The following is a 21,941-nucleotide window of genomic DNA, read 5'->3' as shown; positions in this document are numbered from 1 at the left end:
GGCGGCACGATAGAAGGGCGTGCAACACTTGGTGAAGGGGCCAGTGTAGGATGGAGAAACGAATGGATCAGGCCCGACCTGCTTCCATTTGGCCTTGAATATCACACTTGAGTGAGTGGGGTTTTATTTAGCAGCAAGGACTGGCCAGCTCCTGTCAGACACTCACTATCAGAGTGGGCCGCACAAGGGAGCCCACAGGCCCGGGTTCCCGTTGGGAAAGGACTTACCGCGGCAGCGGCAAGCACGGTGTAGCCCTTGGAGTCAGCCACGTCAGCGCAGGCGAGGTTGTCCCTCAGGATTCCGAAAATCCAGTCGTAGTCCCCTTCCTGCGCCTTCAGGATCATCTCCCTGGAAATGTGCTCCTTGGGACCACAGGGCCCAAAGGAGCTGCGCTTCCCCTCCAGGATGGCGCCTATGTTCCAGCTAGCGTGAGCACTCTTGTTCCTGGCAACACAACCGGCTTCATTGGTCTCCGGCCAGAACCTGGACCACCCGATACTGTCCACAAGAAAGAGCCCAAGGGGGGGGGGCTGCCTTCCTCCAGCCCTCAGAACTCCCCTTCCTTCCCACCTGGGCTCTCCATTCTCTCCGCATCCATCACCCCTCTATCACCCTGAGCCCTAACGGCTGCCTGCCAGTTATAATCACGATACCCAGTAAGGGAGACATGCAACCTAGAGGTAAAGTACTCGGGCCACGTGCTGCCCCAGCAAGGACTGGCTCCTTGGACTGCCTACTGTTTTGCTGGGGAATAAGCTCTCAACGGCAGGACCCTGAGTGGGCAGCGGGTGACATACACGTGGCTCCCCCGTTGGAGTCGAGCCAAGTCATCCCACCTTCGGCTCATTTGCTTCCTGTTGGAGTTGACAATATCAGTGTCCCATGGCCCAGGTCATCACACCACACTGACTCTTCCCGGGTACGCAGAATGCCATCCATAATCAACAACCCGTGAATTTTATTCACTCGATAGTCGTTGATGTTTATGAGTTCAGTTGATGGTTACACAAGGGATGGGTGGCGTAGGTAGATAGATGGCGGGTGGGTGGGTGGATGGATGGACAGACAGGTGAATGGAGTAAATATATATGTGTGTGTGGATGGACATAGTAAGTGGGTAGATGGAAAGGTGCATGCTGAATACAAGGATGGAATGGGGAGGAAGATGGATATGGGGGAATAAATGGGTGGATTGAATTAATAGAAGGGTGGGTAGACAGATAGACAGATGTAAGGTGGTTTCTCAGGTAAAAGGATGAGTGAGTGGGTGGATGCATTAATTTATTGCTGGGTCTGTGGAGTGGGGGTATAGGTGGATGGACGGAAGGAAGAATAGATGTATGGGTAGATGATGGAAAAGAGTCATGTGTGCCCATCAAATGCTTTCTAAAATATTCACTGATGTCTGAGGGCATTGTTTAAGGACGTAAGGATAGTAGAAGGTACTTGAGTATTTTAACTTTTAAGGTAAACAGCTTTCCCTGGGTGGGTGCTGACCTTCCCCTGGGTTTTGGGCCTCAGAGTGCCGTCTCAGACACAGCAGAGCAATGCCAGGTTTCATGGCTTTCCTTACAAAGGCCAGAGGTCTAATCAGTTTGCAGATCCCATTCCTTCCCCGCATCCCACCCTTGGCTTTCTGCCAGACCCGTCGTTAACAAATGATAATAATAGCGATCTTTTCTGTTACGTTGGTGTGGAGAGTCTTGACTCACAGAGCCTCTAGTGGCGAACAGGAATCTGCCCTTCAAGTGCCCAAGCTCTGGCTCACAGAAAAGGGAATGTACGCAGGTCCAAAAGCCAAGGCGCACGTACCCTCAGGATTCTGCTCAAAAGTTTATCCTAGATAATATCCCCTTCAGGGTTCTGATCCCAGCCCGGGACTACAGCAGCTGCACATGTGTGAGCCATTCCTGGCCATTCCTCTCTCAGAGAGTGTGCAAATACAAGGCTAGAGACCTTGTTCCCCTACACAGACAAAGATGCCTGACCACTCTGCCTGGCTCCCTACCCTCAGGATGCCCATCTGGTCTCAGAGCACAGCAGGGACCGTTTGAGTCACTGAAGCAAAGGCTGTGCGCTCATGCTCATCCAATAAGCAATGCTGAGAGGTACTCGGGCCCTTAGCAGTAGCCCAGCAAAGCGGAACATCAGAACCCTTCCTAAAATGGGATCCCTGTTCAATGAGGGGACAAGAAGGAGAGAAAGACCAGACTTGTCACCTGAACTTGTAAGCTTGCTTCTGGATTTTGACCAACAAAGGAGTCTCATTTGTTATAAGCCAGGGTTCTTCATCCTCAATGAACGGAGGGATCTCATTCAAGAAGATGCAATCATCCAGCTCCTTGCGCAGGGAACCTGTCATGGGCAGGTGGTTGTTGTCAGTCGAATAGACATGCATCTCAGGAGGCAGCGTTAGGTCATCGTTCAGGAGAAACCGTTTATATTCATAGAAGAAGGGGTCCTGCTCCTCGGGAAGACCCTGCTCCGTCTTCTGCTCATCCGAAAGGCTGATTTTCTGCCTGGAGCTTGTGAGGAAGTCTAAGAATTCTGGGTAGTTCAGCAAGGAGAAGCTGCCGGGAATCTCTATCCCCAGCTTGAGGAGGTGCTCACGGAACCACAGTCCAACATCCTGGCTGCCGTCCGGGTAGGTCTCGATGCCGGGCCCGAACCGTTGGTCCTCTTTATACAGTCCCTACAAGGGAAGTCCCGGGGGCCAGTAGAGACACTCAATCGAGTTTTCCAAAAATCAGCAAAAGAAAATGTACTCGTTCACCACACACACACACACCACACCACACACACACCACAAACACACACACGCTGAGGTATGACGTGTGCTGGGCACTAGGACAGAGCAAGGCCGTGGTGCTCAGAATGCAGGACATGGAGAAGGTGCTGTGGCCAAGTTGGAAGACAAAGGGCCAGGCTAGGAGTGGCCTCTCTCCGATGAGGACACGACAGGGGGCTGTAAGCCAAAGCTGTGATGGCTAGATACACGTGTGTTCAATCCCAAGAGACTCCTGTTGGCTTGAAGTTAGCTACTAGACAGGCTGTTTTACCTACAAATTTCTACACGTTAGAGGACGGGGAACCTGCCGCCTGGGATGTTGGCGCTCAAGGAACGTCAAAGCCTAATTATGTCTTTATCTCAGGTAAGGTCCTTCAGAGAAGCTTGTTAGGAACCAGCCCCACCCCTTCTGTCACTCCGATTCACTCCAGAGTGGAGAAGAGGACGAGGAAGGAAGAGAACAGAAAGTAGAAGAGGAGAGGAATTGCTCTTTGCTTTCTACGACCCCAAGGGAGAAGTACAGTTTCTAGGCCGTTCTAAATGCTTCCATCACCACCGGCCTTGGGTTTGCAGAGAAGAAAGGATCTCAGACAAGAAAACAGTGCACAGTGGTCTGGCGAGGGGCTCAAGGTCAAGTCTTAGCTTGCCACAAGAATGCCTGGAGGTCACTGGGAGGTCAAAGGTCAACCAAAGTCAACGGCCTAAAATATAGAAATGATGGTACCTGTGCCCTCATCTACCACAGAACAATCAATCTCATCTCGGCTTCCTGGCTGCAGTGTGAGGTGAGCGATGTAAAGGTCTGTAGGATCATGAAAAAGAGGGGTGTGGTGTCTGAGGGTGGCTTCACTTTACAAGGTGCCATGGGGTGACAGACACATTTCCAGAAGGCCCTGGGAGGGGCCAAAGCGGTGGGGTGGGAGACTCAGACAGAAGTCAGAGGAGGGGTGTGACACAGTGAGGAGCCAGGTGGTCTGCGGGCCTGATGGGTCCAACAGGGAGGCAGCACCCTTATCTGGAAAGTTCAGCTTAGGTAGCAGCTGGAAGAGCAAGCTGAAGAGGCATTAGGGAGACAAGCAAGACAGGGGCCGGAGGGACAGAGGCACTCCAGGGGGAAAGACGCTGTCGCATGCATGCGTGGAGTCCACGGAGCTCTTGATCAGGACCCAGCAGCCCCACTGATAGGAAACCACTCAAAAAAGATAGGCCAAACATCAGCAGAACCCCACGAGCCGGCTCCTTACAACAGAACAGACCTCCGTTCTCAGCTACTCCAGTGTGAGGCTAGGGGACTGCACATCTAAGGCCAAGCTGGATGACAGAGCGAGCTCAAGGTCAGCCTTGGTGACTCGGTAAGACCCTCTCTCCAAACAAAAGCTAAAAAGAGGGCTAGGGTGTAGCTCTCTGGCACAAGAAAGTTTAGTGTTCCCATGTCCCAGGGCTGAATCATAATTGCATTAAAGTGATTCCTCAAAAGACACCCCAGTGCTGAGAGATATTTTTAAATCACATCACTGATATGGCAGAGAGGGCATAAAGAGCTCCCTAACTGTAGTAACACAAATAACCTAATTAATATCACTAACTAAACATATAAACAGACAATTCACCACAAAAGATACACAGATAACAAACAAGAGTGAGGCAGAATCAGCATCGCCTGCCATGGAGGTGCTCCAAACCCACACCACAAGGAGATGTCCCCTCGTGCCCACAAGAATACTGACATCTAAAAGACAGACAGACTGTCAAGTGCGGACAGGAACGTGGAGTCACTGAAGTGTTTGCTGAGGGCAGAAATGGCGTGACCACTTTGCATAGCAGTTTGGGGAGTTCTTAGAGAAACGACTGCACGTTTACCATTGAAACCAGCATTCTCACTCCCAGGTATTGTCCAGGTGAGAATCAGCGTAGGCATGTGTCTATGTGAAGACTGGGAGGCAGCCGTTCTTGGCAACTACCTCTCAGTTCAACGTTACCAAAATTTATTTGAAGAACTCAAGAGAGTATCTATTGGTGAATTAAAAAGAAGCAAGCAAGCAAACAATAGCAACATCAAAACCGTGAGATTCCCACACAGTGAAATACTCATCTATAATAAAACTAAGTGAACACGGAAACACATGAATATCAAAAGAGTCATGCCCTAAACAAAAGAAAGCAGACAGGAAGTACTACATATAATATGATTTTATTTATTAAAAATGTAAAGAGTGATGTTTAAAAAAACAACAAAAAATTAGTGTGTGTGTGTGTGTGTGTGTGTGTGTGTGTGTGTGTGTGTGCCAGACAGTAGTGATGCACACCTTTAACCTCAGCACTGGAGAAGCAGAGGGAGGTGGTTCTCTGAGTTGAAGGTCAGTCTGATCTACAAAGAGAGCTACAGGACAGCCAGAGCTACACGGAGAACCCCTGTCGTGAAACATCAAAAACAAACAAACAAACAACAACAAAATGCATCTCCTGATACACTGTCCCAAAAAAAAAACCCTGGAAAATATGTGCTTTTAATATCTAAAATTAGCATGTAAATCAGAATAGGAAAATGGAGTTGAAATAATCTAAACTCATTCTTACATTTTTCAACCAAGAACTTATCCCGTCATGTTGGGAGTACGGGGAGTCCTAAAAGGATAAAAAGTGTAAAACTTATAAACCAATAGTCTCAAAATAAGATGATGTTTTTGGTTTTAAAAATATCCTCTCAATCCAAATGAAAGCCAGAGGTGGGGGAATGCTGGACAGTGGGTCAGCACAGCACACACCAGGCAACAGACTTAACCCTAAATGTGCTTCTACTAACGCCAAATTGCCTGGTCAAAGGCAGGCGAGAAACCAATAGCTAAACATGTGATGTCAAATTTCCCGGTAGCAACACTACAAAAAGTCAAAATCTGGGTAAAATTCTATTTCCTTTTCAAGACAGGGACTGATGTATCCCAGGCTGGACTTGAGCTAAGTTGCCAGGGATGAGCTTAACCTTCTGATCCTCCTGATTCCGCCTCCTGGATCACATACACTATGACATCTGGTCTCTGTGGTGCCGCTGATCATACTTGGAGCTTTGCGAGAGCTGTGATACCAAATGGGCTGCATCTCCTGTCCTGAGGTGGAATTCATTTTACTATAGTGTTTATATTTAGTTCAACCTTTCCAAAAATATCGCTTATAAATATACCTGGTGTTCAAAGCTTTTCAGAACACCAGGTGCTTGTTTTTTTTTTCTTTTTGTGATCTGGTCTGTGGGAGCTGAAGGTATTAGCTAGGCATGTGTAAGGCCCTGGGCTCCGCCCGAGCACTGTCAAAATAAAGAACCTGGTGTGTGTTTCACATTTACAGAACACCTTAGTTTGGAGAGCTGCATCTCAACCATTCAGTACACATGATTGCAATGGCTTTCAGCCACTGTAGGGGACAAGGCAGATCTAACTGTCCAGTGACCAAAACTAAAGAGATGAAATATCTAAAGTTATTTAAAATTATGGTGACAGATACACCACAGTGAAAATAACATCCCAAAAATCTATATAATTATTAACACTAAATTCCTAAATTTGGGTCATGAAATACTGAAGAGGATTTTTGTTTGTTTGGGTTTTGGTTTTCTCCCTTTTTCATTTATTTGCTTTTGAGACAGGGTCTCTCTCTCTCTTTCTCTCTCTCTCTCTCTCTCTCTCTCTCTCTCTCTCTCTCTCTCTCTCTCTCTCTCTCCCTGGCTGTCTGGTGTTTATTATATAAACCAGGCTAGCCTCCAATTCATAGAGATCCACCTGCCTCTACCTCCCAAGTGCTAGGGCCAAGCCTGGCCTAAAGAGATTATTTCTAAAGATGGTGTATCCATTTATTATAATAAAAGGGCATAAGACAAATACCAGGGACATGCAATAAATCTCCAATTTTACTCATTAAATAAATATCACAGTCTCAAAGTATATTAAGATGAATGTGGCGCTGTAGGGAGTAATTTTAAAATTTTCAATTGTGGTGAGACATCCTCACTCACCATGTCTGAGCACTGGCGGAGTCAGCAGACAAAAACAAAACAAAACAAAAAATGTATATTTAACTTAAAATAACACAAACAGCAAAAACATGTGGCTCTAGAAACACTGTGGTCAACAGCTGCTGAAATGCATTTAGAAGTTAGCTGGACCAGCCAGACAGGGAAGGAACAAGCAGAGGACCAAAGTAGACCCTCTGAATGGCTGGGCCAGAATGAGGGGTCACTGGCAGCGGCACCAGGATTTATTCCTACTTTTTGGAACCCATTCTCTTTGGATGGATACCTTGCTCAGCCTAGAAATAGTAGGGAGGGACTTGGACCTTCCCCAAAGCAATGTGCCTTGCCCTCTCTGAGGAGTGGATGGGGTGGGGTGGGAGTAGGTGGAAAGTAATGGGAGGAGGGGAAAGAGTGGGAACTGGATTGGTATACAAAATGAAAAAAAAAAAGATAGTTTGTCTTCTTTTAAAAAAAAATAAAATAAAGTATAAAAAGGAAAAAAAAACAAAACAACAACAAAAGTTAGCCTTGGGCTGATGAGAGATTCAGCAGGTAGAGACTTGCTATGCAAACCTAGTGATCAGAATTGCATTCTCTGAACGCACGGTAAACGTGAAACCGACTCCACAATGTTCTCCCGACCTTCATGTGAATAAACAGATTTTAAAAACAAACATTACTGAGTCAGCCCTGCAGGGTAGACGTGGTGATAAAGGCCTGTCATCCCAGCTGTTTAGGAAGTTGAGCAGGAGGACTGCCAAGTCAGGACCTGCCTGGGTACAGAGTGAGTTCAAGGCCAGTCTCAAAACAAGGACAAAGAGGGCTGGGACTGGGACTCTCAGGATTAGAGTGTTTGCCTTGTACACAAGGTCCTAGGTTCGATCTTTAGCACTATAAAAATAAGAACAACAACAACAAAATAAAAAAGAAGACTGACCATAGTCTAGTTCATGACACACGCCACAGCCAATTTAAAGAACAGAAATCATACAAATTAAGCAAGCACAGAGGAAACTAGTAGCAAAAAGCCAGCAAAAGCCCAAGTCGGAGCATGAAAAGCAATACTCATGACAAGGACCCATGGGTCAGAAAGCCATCAGAGCGGAAGTTAAAATGCACTTTGAATTGAATGGAAATGGCAATATGAGGGAATCAAAACTGTGGAACATAGAGCCAGGGTGTATATCTGACAAAAAGCAGGTCAGGGAAAAGAGCCTAGAAAATCACTGCAGGCAGGGGTGAGCGGAGAGGGTGGAGGCAGGAGTGAGCGGGGAGGGTAGAGGCAGGGGTGCATGGGGAGGGCGGAGGCAGGGGTAAGCGGGGAGGGTAGAGGCAGGGGTGCATGGGGAGGGCGGAGTCAGGGGTGAGCGGGGAGGGTAGAGGCAGGGGTGCATGGGGAAGGTGGAGGCAGGGGTGAGCGGGGAGGGCGGAGGCAGGGGTGCATGGGGAGGGAGGGTAAGCAGAAAGAAACTGGTGGTAAAACAGAACCAAATGGACAAATAAGCTGACCAAAGCTGATTCTCGGAGGGAAACCACAAAATTGATAAATACCTGGCACAGGATGGGGATTGTATTGGCTCTCTGTTAGGAAGGAACTAGTCCCACCCATATTGAAGCTCCTTGCTATTAGCAAGGATCACTAACAACACCAAGCGTTCACACAGATGCAGACCGGCATTCCACAGTCATTGGTGGGGGGCGAAACATTACAGACAGGGAGCATTCAGACACTCCAGGCTATACTTAGAAGTTTCCCCAGGGAAATGAAAACCTGCATGTAATGTTTATATGCACACACAAAAACAAACTAAACATGTGTGTACGGCAGCTTCATTCACAGTTGCCCCAAACAGGAAACAGTCTAAAGGACTTTCAGTTAAGCTGTGGTTACTTCATACCATGGAGACTTCAGTAACCAAAGAAACAAGGGGAACACTGGGCCATGGGGTTGGATCTGCGCTGCGGAGAGGAAGACGCTGGACCCAGCTCGGCAGGGCTCCACCTTGTGGCCTTCTCTTGCAAAGGCACAATTACAGGCAGAAGGTAAAGCCGTGGTTGGAACTGGAAGGAACACGTACTATAGAGGCATGGGCAGTGATGTGAGGTAAGGGAGCCATTGCAGACAAATCTACACTTGAAACTTTCAAAACTTTCTACTGATAGAGTGCATATAATTGTGAACTATATTTAATAAATTAAGGGGTGGAAAATCATTTGAACTTTTTTCCTGGGGGAGGGGGGAAGGCAAGTTTTAAATAGTACATATAAGGAAGACACATTTTATATATTAAAAATAAAAATCCATGGTATTTTTAATAAAAAAGATAAATAACTTGATAACATCCTTCTGGGAACAGATAGATGCATTTTTTGTATTTATATCTTTATTACTGACAGTATTACAGTTACTAAAATAAGAAAGCTGCCGGGCGGTGTTGGCGCACGCCTTTAATCCAGCACTCGGGAGGCAGAGGCAGGCGGATCTCTGTGAGTTCAGCCTGGTCTACAAGAGCTAGTTTCAGGACAGGAACCAAAAGCTACAGAGAAACCCTGTCTCAAAAAATAAAAATAAAAAAAAAGAAAGATACTTCTATTTAAGCTTTTCCAGAACCTACATATCTTTTTCTCTGCGGCGTTCTGAGACACAGACTACAACCACACAGAGCAGACCATGAGGTGAATGACAAGCCCTCCCCACCCCCCAGCTGGACAGCTAGTCTCTAGGCCCTAGGCCCCTAGGCAAAACCCCAGAACCCTTCCCCACTGGCCTCAGCTGCACTAGCTGGCTAGCAAGAAAGCCATTGCTCCAACACCCCCATTGGACCCTGTAATCTACTAGTCCCACTCTGCCCCCAAACCCACCCGTCCCCAGAGACCTTAGCAGCTTCTTGAGACACAGACAGTGACTGCAAGGATGCACCAAGAGGCAAAGATACTGTCTGCACCAATTGGTAGAAGAGATGTGTAGGTGCCAATATAAGAATACATTCAAAAGAGCAATATGACACCACCAGAACCTAGTGGTCCTACAACAGGAAGACGTGAACCTCCTAACCCAGAAGAAGCAGAAAATGGTCTTTAAATATAGCTTTATGAAGATGATAGAGACCCTTAAAGAGGAAATGAAAAAATTCCCTTAAAGAAATGGAGGAAAAGACAAAATATTGAAAGAAATCAATAACTCTCTTAAAGAAAACCAAGAAAAACAGGTGAAGCAAGCATCTCAAACAGACCAAGACTTGAAAATTGAAATAGAGGCAATAAAGAAAACACAAACCAAGGGAATTGTGGAAATGGAAAACCTGGGTAAACAAACAGGAACTACAGATGCAAGCATAACCTACGGAATACAAGAGATGGAAGACAGAATCTCAATAGTTGAAGATATGATAGAGAAAACAGATTCATCAGTCCAGGAAAAGTTAAATCCAACAAATTCTTAACACAAAACATCCAGAAAATCTGGGATACCACGAAAAGACCAAACCTAAGAATAATAGGGATAGAAGAAGAAGAACTCCAGCTCAAAGGCACAGAAAATATATTCAATAAAATCATAGAAGAAAAGTTTCCTAACCTAAAGAAGCATATGCCTATGAAGGTACTAGAAGCTTATAGAACACCAAATTGACTGGGCCAAAAGAAAAAGTCCCTAGTGCTTGAACTGGCTTTTTGGAGTCCATTCTCTTTGGAGGGATAACTTGCTCAGCCTAGATATGGGGAGAGGACCTCGGTCCTATCTCAAAGTGATGTGCTAGACTTTGTTGACTCCCCACAGAAAGCCTTACCCTCTCTGAGGAAATGGATGGGTGGTGAGGTGGGGGGAAGGTGAAGAGGATGGGAGGAAGGGAGGGAGTGGGAACTGGGACTGGTATGTAAAATGAGAAAAGATTGTTGTAAAAAATAATTATCAAAAATTATATAAAAAAATCTTTTTCTCCAGTAACCTAGATAATAGCTGTACCCACTCCTCACCCAAATACACAAAGGCCCCACCTGACATAAACAAACTACCTGTGTCACCTCTCACTTGAACACACAGAGGTCCACTCCTCCTCACATGTGTGTGTTCAAACGGTAGCCTCTCCCCTCGTGAACACGTAGTAGCATCTCCTCATATAAACACATAGTAACCCTGTCCCTCACATGAACACACAGTGGTCCCGCGTAGCACATGATCACAGGATCTCCTCACCTGGAATAACTTTGTTTTCATGTACATGGTGCCGTAGCCTTCTCGTTGGCTGAGGTAAAACATGCCTGTGAAGCTGGAGCCATCCGGCCATGTGTAGGTGCCCACGCCATGGCAATGGTCCCGGTAAAACTGCCCACGGTAGGTCTATGGAGAGAAAAGGTGAGTGGACCTCCTATCTGCGAGAAGCCACTTCTGTCTGGAATCCCAACCCTGGCAGGAACTGCTAAGCCAGTCTATCACATCTGGTTGGCAGAGAATGAGGACCATGAGGCTGGGATGGGCTTCTTGGGTACCTAGACACAAGGCTTCGTTCAGGCAAAGTAGCCAATGGGATGATTGGTCTCCGGGCAGCCAGCCCTATGAGTCCACCCTCCCTGCCCTCTGCTCTGGTACCGACTTGCAGGAGGGTGTCAGAATTGCCTGTAGTTGTTGCCAGGACAGCACCCACCCTAGGTTTGGCAGAGACCCCCCCTTAGGAGTCCTGGACCCACTCTGATGAGCTCTCCATTAGGTAACAGAGGCCAGGCTGGATGGAGGATGCTGGAGGGAGGACTGGACCAGGTAACCCTAGCCTTGGGTACTAAGTTAGAGAAACCCTTACCAGAGGCAGAGCCACCCTTGGGACAAAGGAGCAGAACAGGAGCCCATGGCTCCCCAGATGTCATGAGTAACACCAGACTGAAAAGGTTCCAGTGCCAGGGCTCCTAGACTACCTGTGGTCTATAACCTCAAAGGGAGTGGCACTCTCAGGAGGTGTGGCTTTGTTGGAGGAAGTGTGTCACTACGGGTGCCCCTCAGGCCATTTCTCGTTGTGCCTGCAAGATGTAGGGCTCTTAGCTACTTCTCCTGCACCACATCTGCCTGCACGCTGCCATGTTCCCGGCCATGATTATAATGGACTGAACCTCTGAAGCGGTAAGTGAGCCACCTAATTAAAAGCTTGCTTTTATAAGAGTCACTGTGGGGGGGCTGAAGAGATGGCTCAAAGGATAAGAGCACTGGCTGCTTTTCCAGAGGTCCTGAGTCCAATTCCCAGCAACCATATGGTGGCTCACAGCCATCTGTAATGAGATCTGTCACCCTCTTCTGGCGTGCAGGCATACATGGAGACAGAATGTTGTATACATAATAAATAAATAAATAAATAAATAAGTAAATAAACCTTAAAAAAAAAGAGTCACTGTGGTCATGGTCACGGTGTCTCTTCACAGCAATAAAAACCCTAGGCTCTTTCTCCAAGTCCTCTACCTGAACATACGTGATAGGAAAACAGAACCATCAGAAGTGTTCGCAGCGCTGCATCCCTAGTGACCCGGCCAGGCCTCCAGACACACTACACCCCTGCTTTGCTGCACACTGAGATATTGTCCCCAATCAGTGACACAGGAAGTACAAACAAATTTGGTCATGGGGCTTGGTTTTGGGTCGCTGCCTCCATGAAGTCTTCGCTTATGTCCTGGGCATAACCTAGCATGTGCATTTTCAGTTTATAGTGAAGACTGTCCTTTGCCATCATTTTAATCTTAGCCAACAAACAGTTTCAACAAGGTAAAATATGCGAGTTTCTGCAATAATCTGAAGCTTTGAAACATTTTCCCACCTTGAGGGAGGGAGCTCTACTCCTGTTGTTTTGCCAAACTGATATGTTGCCAAGCTGCCTTCTCGATGTTTATATGAATATCCATTGATTCCTGCTGCCCTCGACCTCGGTCACAGAAGCTTCTTTTTGCAGCGGGAATCAGTCAACGCAAAGATTTATAACTGGCCAAGGTGCTGAGAATAAGTGATTGATAAGTCCTCGGCCCTAAACGGGACGTCTGCATCTATCTCCCTCCCGCAAGGCTCGGGCGACGTTGTAGAAGTGGGGAAGAGAATGTGCCAGGGAGGAAAGCTGTACAGTACTGGTTTCTGGACATGACATGGCGGCTACACTCGTGAGCTCTCAGCAGCATGGCTACCTGCACAAGGCCTGCATAAGACTCCAGAGTGGATGAGGGAGGGGCTCACGAAGCCCCGCCCCTAGCTGAGGCGCTATTTAATGGCAGCTAATGACTTCTGAGGATGAGAAACCGGGATTTCTCTGGGGGTGTGTCTGCTGGTAGGCTGCCCATGCTCCACAGGAGGGCCCCTCCCACCCATGCAAATGTGAGGAGCACTGATTGGACTCGGTAAGCTTTTTTAAAGAGAGACAGAGAAAGAGGACATTAAGATGGAAAGGGGACATGTTGGTGGGTTGGAGGGAGTGGAGAGTGGGACAAATACGCTCAAGATAAATCTATACATGGATAAATAAAAACATTTTAGATAATAAAACATCCACTCAGAATAAGAACTTACCTTCTTCAGCCGCAGCTTCCCAAATCCCATGCATGACCCCCAGGAAACCATGACATGATACAGAAACGTGCAGAGAACGCCTCTGGAATTCTCCTGCAGAAAGCCTGAACCCCATCCTATGGGCCGCTTCGAAGGTTCAAAATGCCTGCCCTCGGGAGAAAGGCCTCTGTCGAAGCCACCTACCTCGCCTGTGGGCCAAGAGAACTCGCCGTATCCGAGCTTCATGTTGAGTCCGAACTCCCCTCTGTAGACACTGCCGTCCGGCCATTCCTGCACCCCCTGGACAAGCTGGATGTAGGCCTCCTTCAGGTCCTGCTCTCTCAGGGAGCCTTCAGACTCCGCCTCATCCTCCCTGGGATCCACCGAAGGGTCCCTAGAAAGACAGAGAGCTACAGAAGAGCAACCAGGGACACCCTCCATCTCCTGTCACTCTCCAGAGGAGCCCAAGGCTCCGAATTTCCCCAAAGGGAAACTGGGCCATAGACGATGTAGTGATGTCGTGAGTGTGGGGTTCCGCAGGAAATGAACTGTGCAGGAAGGGTACAGACTGACGAGAGTAAATATGCCCACCCCTGAGATAGGGCCAGTCAGTCCCTCTAGCCATTTCCAGACAGATTGCCCACGGTCCTCCCTCTTGAGCTGGCAGTACCAGACCCGGGCTGGGCAAAAACCAGATGCTCAAACACACAAATAAACCCAGGAGAGGTCTGAGAGAAGTTATAGGGGGCAGCAAACTGACAGACAGATGGACAGATGCTGGCGCACAGACTGCAGTAGGAAGGAGAAGTGTGTCCCAGGCAGGTTTGCCTCCTTCTGGCCCTTGTGTTCTGAAGGGATGATTTGTTACTTAGACAAGGATCTCAGTCCTAAGCCCGTGACACTCCCCCCTCAGCCTCCTCTTGGCTCTCTCAGGATGCTCTGTGGTGATGCTTCTTCTCTGGAGATCAATTCCAGTGTCTGGCTGGTGGCTAGATTGGCAGCACACAACATGGGATTCCCTCAGACCCGGTGATAATTGACCTCGATTGTCACTTGACTTCATCTGGAACCAACTAAAACCGAAAGCAGCTGGGCACACCTGTGAAGGACTTTTTGCACTGGATAATTTGAGGAGAGAGGATTCATGCTAAGTCTGGGCCACACTGTCTGGTAGCAGCCAGGACGTGGAAGAAGGAAGCTTTTGCTTCTGCTTTTGTTTTCCCTCGTTCTTGCTGGCAAGTTCATCTATCTGTCCTGCTTGCTGGGGCATTCCCGTTATTAGAGCCTACTTTCTAGGAGTTCTAACAAATACCAAAGGCCAGCTGAAACATCCAACCTTGTGGCCTTGACAATTACCATCGTTAATTCTTGGCCATTCTTTGAGAAGACAGAAATTGTTGGAATACTCAGACCACAGGCTGTAAGCCACTTTAATAGTATATGTATATAGTATATGTATGGTACTATTGTATGATATTGTACTACTATACATTGCTGTGGAATAATCTTTTTGTACACTGTGAAGATTCGTCACTCAGGTTTAATAAAAGCCAACTGCAGAACGATAGGTGGGACAATCAAATTAGGAGGATGATGGGAAGAAGAATGGAGTCAGAGGAGATGCCAGCCAGCCACTGAGGTAGTAGGAGGTAGTAGAATGTGTAGACAATGAGGTAACAAATCATGAGCCGTGTGGCAGAGCATTAAAAAAAAATGGGTTAATTTATATGTAAGAGGTAGTAACAAGCCTGAGCTATCAACCGAACATTTATAATTTATATCAAGTGTCTGAGTCAGTTATTTGGGAAGCGGCTGCCGGTTATTTGGGAAGAAACAGTCGGGACAAGAAACTTCTGCCTACAAATGGTGCCCATAGTCTGATAAAGATCCACATAAAACCTGAAAAAGCCTTAATAAGGTTCTAACCAGGCAAAAACAGCCAGATGCAGCTTCCTAGTCTCCTAGTCTCACAGTCTCACACCAGCCACAATGCAGAGACCCGTCTCCCGACAGCTGCCTGCGAGATGGAGTTGGCCGCCAACTGCCATGAGCTCAGCGCAGAGGGCAGCATATTTGAGCTCACAAGGACTTACTCCCTAGAACCTTGTGGATGTGAGCTCAGACTGGCAGAGAGCGGAAAGAGAGAAAAACAGAGCTCTGGCCCGGTCCCTCTTTCTCTTGTTGTAAGAACTCCAGTCCTATCATGAGATTTCACCCTCATGACATCATCTGGATTTAACGACCTCCCCAAGTCTAGCCTCCAAGTCTCATCACTTTGATTTGAATGTCAACATGGACTTTGAGGTACACAAGCATCCAACCCTAGCCCATAGCAGGGCAAGTACAATGAGTGCAGAGCAGGTGGGGGTTTTATTATGGACAAGGCTCTGCCGAGGCTCCTGGCCCAAGCAGCCCCTACTATTATCCACTGAGTAGTGAAGGAGCTATGCGGGTAACAGGATGGAGCAGGGCTTCCTTCAGCTGCCTAGAAGCGAATGAGAGTATGCCGACAGTCCCAAGAACAGGCATGGGATTCCCGCTACTACTTGCCCATCCTTTTTCCTCTCGGTTTGGTATAATTGAGTTTTCTCTCTCCAGAGACTAGGCTGGGGAGGGTAAAGGAACCTTTAAGGGTGTAATAGGAGAGTAGTAGTAATGTTGGAGGCAGGGTCTCACTATGTAGCACTAGCTGGCCTGAATTGCCTTGTGTAGGCCAAGCTGTCCTTTAACTGACAGAGATCTGCATGTCACTGTCTCCCCAATGCTGGGATTAAAGTAGGGCGCTACCACATGAGCCTTCCTTTAGCGATTTTTAAGGCCTGCCCCAATACTGAATTCCAGCTGATGCATAGCCCTCTGGTGCTGATTGCACCTTCCTGCCAGCGGGTCCCCTGCACCTTCTAGTGAAGAAGGTGTAGCTCTTCACAGACTCCTGACTCTCGATGTCAGTAGACTGACCACTCCGTCCCTCCAAACCTCTGGAACTGAAAGTTTTCGAGACTTGGGAGTCCAGAGTGGCAATGGAACGAACGTCGTCCATGTCTGTCCTCTTCAAACCTAGAAGCAAATCTGTGTTCACAATTCGCCCTCATGACCGAGGACAGTGGCAGCTGGGGGACCCGCCCGCAGTCCTACCTAACTTGGGCGACCCTCTTCGGAGTCTCCAAGTAGACACCCCTAGCTCCTGAAGGCTCACTGGCTTTCCTGGGGGGGTTCCCTGGCCTTCCCTTCACCGCAAAGGGCCGTCAGGACCACATGGGATCTAGCCTCGCCTGCTGACCTCCAGACGCACTCGGGAGACGCTGGCTTAGAGGGGATCAAGCACCTCAGAGCACAGCAAGCCCTGTAGACCCACTACTCGAGCGTCACGTTGCCCTGGAGACGGTAACGCCCACGGTGTGCTCCCAGCCCCAGCCAATCGGAGCCAGCCAGGTTGCACTGACCCTCCCCCAACTCCTCCGCCCCAGACCCGCCCCTGAACAAACCTCGGCCAATGCACGAGCGGATCTGAGATTACCACGCCTCCTCCCAGCCACCGCCAATCCCCGAACAGGCCACGTTGGTGCGGCTACGGCCAACGCTCGAGTCCTTCAGTAAACGCGGGGTGTAGACCCCACACAGCCAGTTAGCCTCAAACCAGAAACTGCCAGCCTTCCCAAGGAGAAAGCTCGGCGAAAGACCCTGGGGCCATGGCTTGATTAAGGCCATCTGACTGCTAAACTCAATTGTATGCAGTAGTCGCTCGCAAAGCCCTAGACCGCAGCCTGGTCCTGGCAGAGAGAAAGACCTCTAGAAGAGGGCTTCTAGAACAGGGTTGCAGAGAGGAAGCACTGGAGAGCACATCGGGAGTCATATTGAGGAACCGGGTGCCAATGTGTCTTGAATGGTGGGAGGAGCTGCAGATGATGAGGCTAGACCAAAACACATAACGTGCTGAAATTTTGTTTTTATTCATAAATAAATGCATGGACACTTGGCATACAAAGATCAAGAAGCTATATTTCTATAGTTTGTCATATAAATGTTCACCAGGCACAGTGGCACAAACCCCTCATCCCAGCACTTCGGAGACTGAGGCAGGAAAATCGCTGCAAGTTAGAAGTTAGCCGGGATCACAGAGTGAGACCCCCCATCCACTCAACCCCCCACCCTTCCCAAGTTATTCAAAAGTAATGTTTTCATAAAAATGTTAACACTCATTAAGAAAACCTAGTTACATTCGCTTTTTAAATGTTGGTGGATTGGTAAACTTAGCAGATTCGACAGTTGGAAACTGATCTCAGGCCAACTTGCTTTCAGCAAATTAGCGGCTTGCATTGCCAAAATGGGTATCTGCAAACATGAGGTGCCTACCGAGCCACTGCTGTTGCTATAGAATTCCGTGAGTCACTGGCTGGAAATGAGGCTTTTTCTACTAAATCTAGGAAAGACTGAAAAATTAGCAAAGGAAATCACTTCAAATCACATATTAGACCCAAGTTTGATATTTGGAAGCAATGGTGGGAAAAGTGAAATTCCAAAAGGACTCTCCTTTTATCGTCTATAGCACGGTTTTAGGTTCTCACAAAACTGGAAGGCAGACAGTACTGGGTCCCACTAAAGAAAGATGTTTACCCATCACCTAGCCCTAGCTCAAAACTGTCGTGAATATATGTGGCATGTACTATGTAAAAAATTCCATTAAGGTGGTGTGTGTGTGTGTGTGTCTGTGTGTGTGTGTCTGTGTGTTCACTTATTTTAGCTCTGTGACTTTAAATAACTTAAGATTCCCTAAATGATGGGTAAAATGTCAACACATATGAAGTCATACCAAAGCAGGCTTTCTGGGTCCACCCCAGTGTTTCTGATTCCACAGATCTTCAGCAGGCCTGGGAACCAGCACCCAGGCAGTTAGTTCCCCTACACTGATGCGGATGCTGGAATGTGGTCCATACTCAGTACTAGTGAGTTACCTATAAAGGGCAGGAGGGGTCTCAAAATCCAGGCTGAAGGCAGAGCAGCAGAACATTTCTAAACGCATGCTGGTTTGTGTGTCCTCTCAGGGGCTTAAACTTTTTGCCTTCAACCTACAGTAAGAACGTTTAAGACAGCAACACACTATGCCCTTTTATACTATGGCAAAACAAAGCTCAGAAAGATTCGTAAAGAGTTCACCCACTGCATGCATACACCTAGTTGTTCATGTAGTCCATTCTTTTCTCTATCTTTAATGAAAAGAAAAACCATGCTAGGTCATGACCTAGGGAACTGATTTGTTAACTCACACTAATGGTCAATGAGCACAATGTGCCAGAGTAAGGGCTCACCTCCAGGAAAGCCCAGCTTCAGAAAGTATATTCCAGCTACACAGAGGAGAGAGCAGCCCAGAGGAAGACAGACTTGGTAAGGAACTCATGAGCTCAGTAGAGTTGAGCATGAGAGATCAGCTCAGAGGCTCTGGAGCCACACCCACCTCCAATACCCTCTAGGGAGGCACATGAAGCAATCCCAGAGTAGGAATCCAAGTTTGGTTTGATTCGGTGGTTCCAAACTCCAATGACTCAGTTTCTCCTAGCCGCCTACCTTTACCCAAAGTTGCCTTGATGCTGACCACTGGACAGGACAGAAAAACCTTCCAACCCTTCCCCCGCATCATTCCCATTAGTCCAGTCCCACTCCTGAGGCCATCTCTGGTGTGTAGGCAGACCTTCTCTGTCCTGCCGCTCAGTTCTGTCCCACCAGCCAGTTCCCCAAATAACCACACACAGACTTATGAATTATAAATGCTCGGCCAATAGCTAGAGCTTGTTACTAACTTGCTCTTACAACTTAAATCAACCCATATTTCTTATCTACGCTCTACCACACGGCAGTGCCTTTCTTTAGCACAGCTTGAGAATCTCCTGCTTCCTCTGCATCAGGCTGGCAGGAAGACATCTTCTTCATCCTGGAGCTCTCTTTTTGGTGCTCTATTTTGTGCACAAGTCTTGCCTATCCTCTACCTGCCTAGCGATTGGCCATTTAGACTTTTATTAAACCAAACAGAACGCACCTTGGCAGAGGCACATCTTCACAGCACACAAAAAGATTATTCTAGAACAGTGCTGGTTTAAATAAGAAAGTTGAATGTTTGATAGTCAGTTGACAGAACTGTTTGGGAAGGACGGAGAGGTGTGGCCTTGTTGGGGAGGTGTCAGTGAGGATGGGATCTGCTGTTTCAAAAGCCCTTCACATCCACTTAGTTTTCTCCCCCTCACTCCTCTCTCTCTGCCTGTGATTTTTTCTCAAAATGCAAGCTCTCAGCTACTGTTTCAGAGCTATGTCTGCCTGCCTGCTCTGTGTTCTCCTCTGTGATGGTCAAGAACTCCTCCATCCTCTGTGACCCTGAGCCCCAAATTAAATGGTTTATTTTATAAGTTGCCTTGGTCATGGTATCTGAGCACAGCAATAGAAAAGTAACTGATACACCATCACAGGGTGTGAGGTTTCACTGACACATGGGAGCGTCCTGAGCTTGCTCCCAGACCTGGGGATAGAGAAATGTACACCTGAGTGGGTGGCTCCTATAAACTGAGGAAGTAGAGTCAGTAGAAAAAAAACAAAAGACTGACACTTAGCTAAAGGCTGACTGGACAGTTAGAACACTGAGACCAGAAAGAACTGGAAAGATCATTTAATCCAGTTAAATGATTGTGGACTGTCTTTAATTCTCCTAACAGCCATTCATTGCCCACATCTTGGTCTCATAAAAGCCAGCACTCCTCTGGAACTCGTGAGGCCGGTTCCCCTCCACCAAAGAAATCATTTTACTCTCAGTCAGAAGGGACAAATAACAATCTGTGGTTCCTGGTAGTATACCAACATACATGCTGGCCTCCAGGCTCCCTCAGTACACTAATCCCTGTTACACACTTCAGAGTCCATGCTGGCATCCTGACTCTTCTCACATTTACCCCAAATTTCTCCAGCTCAGGGGTTCCCTCCCTCCAGCTTCTCATTGTCCTTATAATCCTGCTATTTCAGCTATGCTCTGTCTTTTCCCCCTTTCTTGGTCTTCTTCTGTTTTCCTCTTGCTCTCCCTCTTTCTCTCCTCTCGTGGCCAAGTCCAACCTACTAGCCCTATGTTGTCTACTACTTTCTCTCTCCGTCCTGGATTCTTCCAGATGCCTCTGGCTGTACTCTCCCTCACATCTACAACAAAAACCTTCAGCTGGGCCGTGCAGTGGTGCAGACCTTTAACCTCAGGCAGGCATGTAGGCAGAAGTTTCTGTCCCGCCTGGTCCAGCAGCCGTTCAGTCCCAAAGAAACATTCAGAGGCTTATCTTAATTATAAACTGTTTGGCCTATTAGCTCAGACTTACTAACTAGCTCTTACAACTTAAATTAACCCGTAATTCTTGTCTATGTTTAGCCATGTGACTTTGTACCTTTTCTCAGTGCAGTATTCTCATCTTGCTTATTCTGCATCTGGGTGGTGACTGCAGACTGAGCCTTTTCTCTTCCCAGAATTCTCCTAGTCTGGTCACCCTGCCTATACTTCCTGCCTGGCTACTCTCCAATCAGCATTTTATTAAACCAATTATTAAGTGACAAATTTTTACAGGGTACAAGAACATTATCCCACAGCACAGGTGATTTCAAAGTCAATCTGGTCTACAGAGCAAATTCCAGGACAGCCAAGGTTACACAAGGAAACCCTGTCTCAAAAAACCAAAACAAATAAAAATTAAAACCTTCTGCTTAACCATACCTCAGAGCGTCACGCCCTCAATTTATACACTAATGGTCTGTGACTATTAGGTAAGTGCTTGGACTGTATTAATACACTAGCTGCCTCCAACTCAAAAGCTAAGAAGTGTCTGAAACCTATACCAGATCTCCCCATTTTTCTCTACGCCACTTACTTGATATTTCCACTAATGTATCTGAGAAGTGCTTTCCTTTTGTTCTGTAGCTACAAATGCTGGTGAAACTTTCTACACAGGAACAAGCCATTTCAGGCAACTTGAGTCCTCGTTGCCAGCCATGGCCTTCATATTTAACTCATTTCCTTTGAGGTTAGAACTGTTTTCTTGTCACACATTGTTTTCCTGTCCCAATAAAGCCAAGTCAGCGCCTTCCTTGGGGGGGGGGGGTCAAAAAGCTGAGGCAGCTGCTGGTAAGTCCTGCTCTGCAAGGGCTGGAAGCAAGGCTGATCTGGCTGCAGATATTTTGAGGATTTAGCACAAGAGGAGGACCAGGCTACAGTCGTGAGCTGGGAGTCACCAACATCTAGTAGCAGGATGGGAGAGAGTAGGCCCATCTTTCTCCTTGTTGCCAAGATTTTTGAAGAAATATTATTACTGGGGTGTATGGAGTAATGGAAACTGACTTCAGGGTGCACGGAAATGAAACCAAATGTTTTCACTGCTATAACAAAATTGAAACTGAGATGATCTATCTGTTCATGGCTTTGGTGCCGTAGGAAAATTACTCCTCTAAAATTCTGGGCATCAGAAAAAAATTGGCTCTCATAGGCACTAAGTACCTCTATTTGTAATTTTAAAAACGGTTTTGTGATTGCTTGTATGAGCACTCATGTGCAGGGCAGAGAAAAACTTGCAAGAGTTGGTTCTCTCCATCCAACTGTGTGGGTCCCGGGAATAGAACTCAGATCAAGCTCG

At 47.3% G+C, this 21,941-nt stretch overlaps 1 protein-coding gene across 1 annotated transcript in view; it reads right to left on the bottom strand.

The window, feature by feature from the left end:
• Ankmy1 (ankyrin repeat and MYND domain containing 1) overlaps positions 1 to 14,658 on the bottom strand; it is a 42,817-nt gene extending 28,159 nt beyond the window's left edge. The window contains exons 1-5 of the mRNA XM_075951425.1: positions 14,636 to 14,658; positions 13,504 to 13,693; positions 10,984 to 11,127; positions 2,220 to 2,692; positions 228 to 444 (exon numbers count right to left, since the gene is read on the bottom strand). Of these exons, the coding sequence (XP_075807540.1) occupies positions 228 to 444; positions 2,220 to 2,692; positions 10,984 to 11,127; positions 13,504 to 13,693; positions 14,636 to 14,658 (1,047 nt within the window). The remainder of the gene's footprint in view (positions 1 to 227; positions 445 to 2,219; positions 2,693 to 10,983; positions 11,128 to 13,503; positions 13,694 to 14,635) is intronic.
• Between the last annotated feature and the right edge of the window lie 7,283 nt (positions 14,659 to 21,941).

This window comes from Microtus pennsylvanicus, chromosome 17, assembly GCF_037038515.1.
Source record: "Microtus pennsylvanicus isolate mMicPen1 chromosome 17, mMicPen1.hap1, whole genome shotgun sequence".
NCBI lineage: Eukaryota > Metazoa > Chordata > Mammalia > Rodentia > Cricetidae > Microtus > Microtus pennsylvanicus.
Note: the sequence above shows the minus strand (reverse complement) of the source record. Positions and strands in the feature narration are given on the sequence as shown.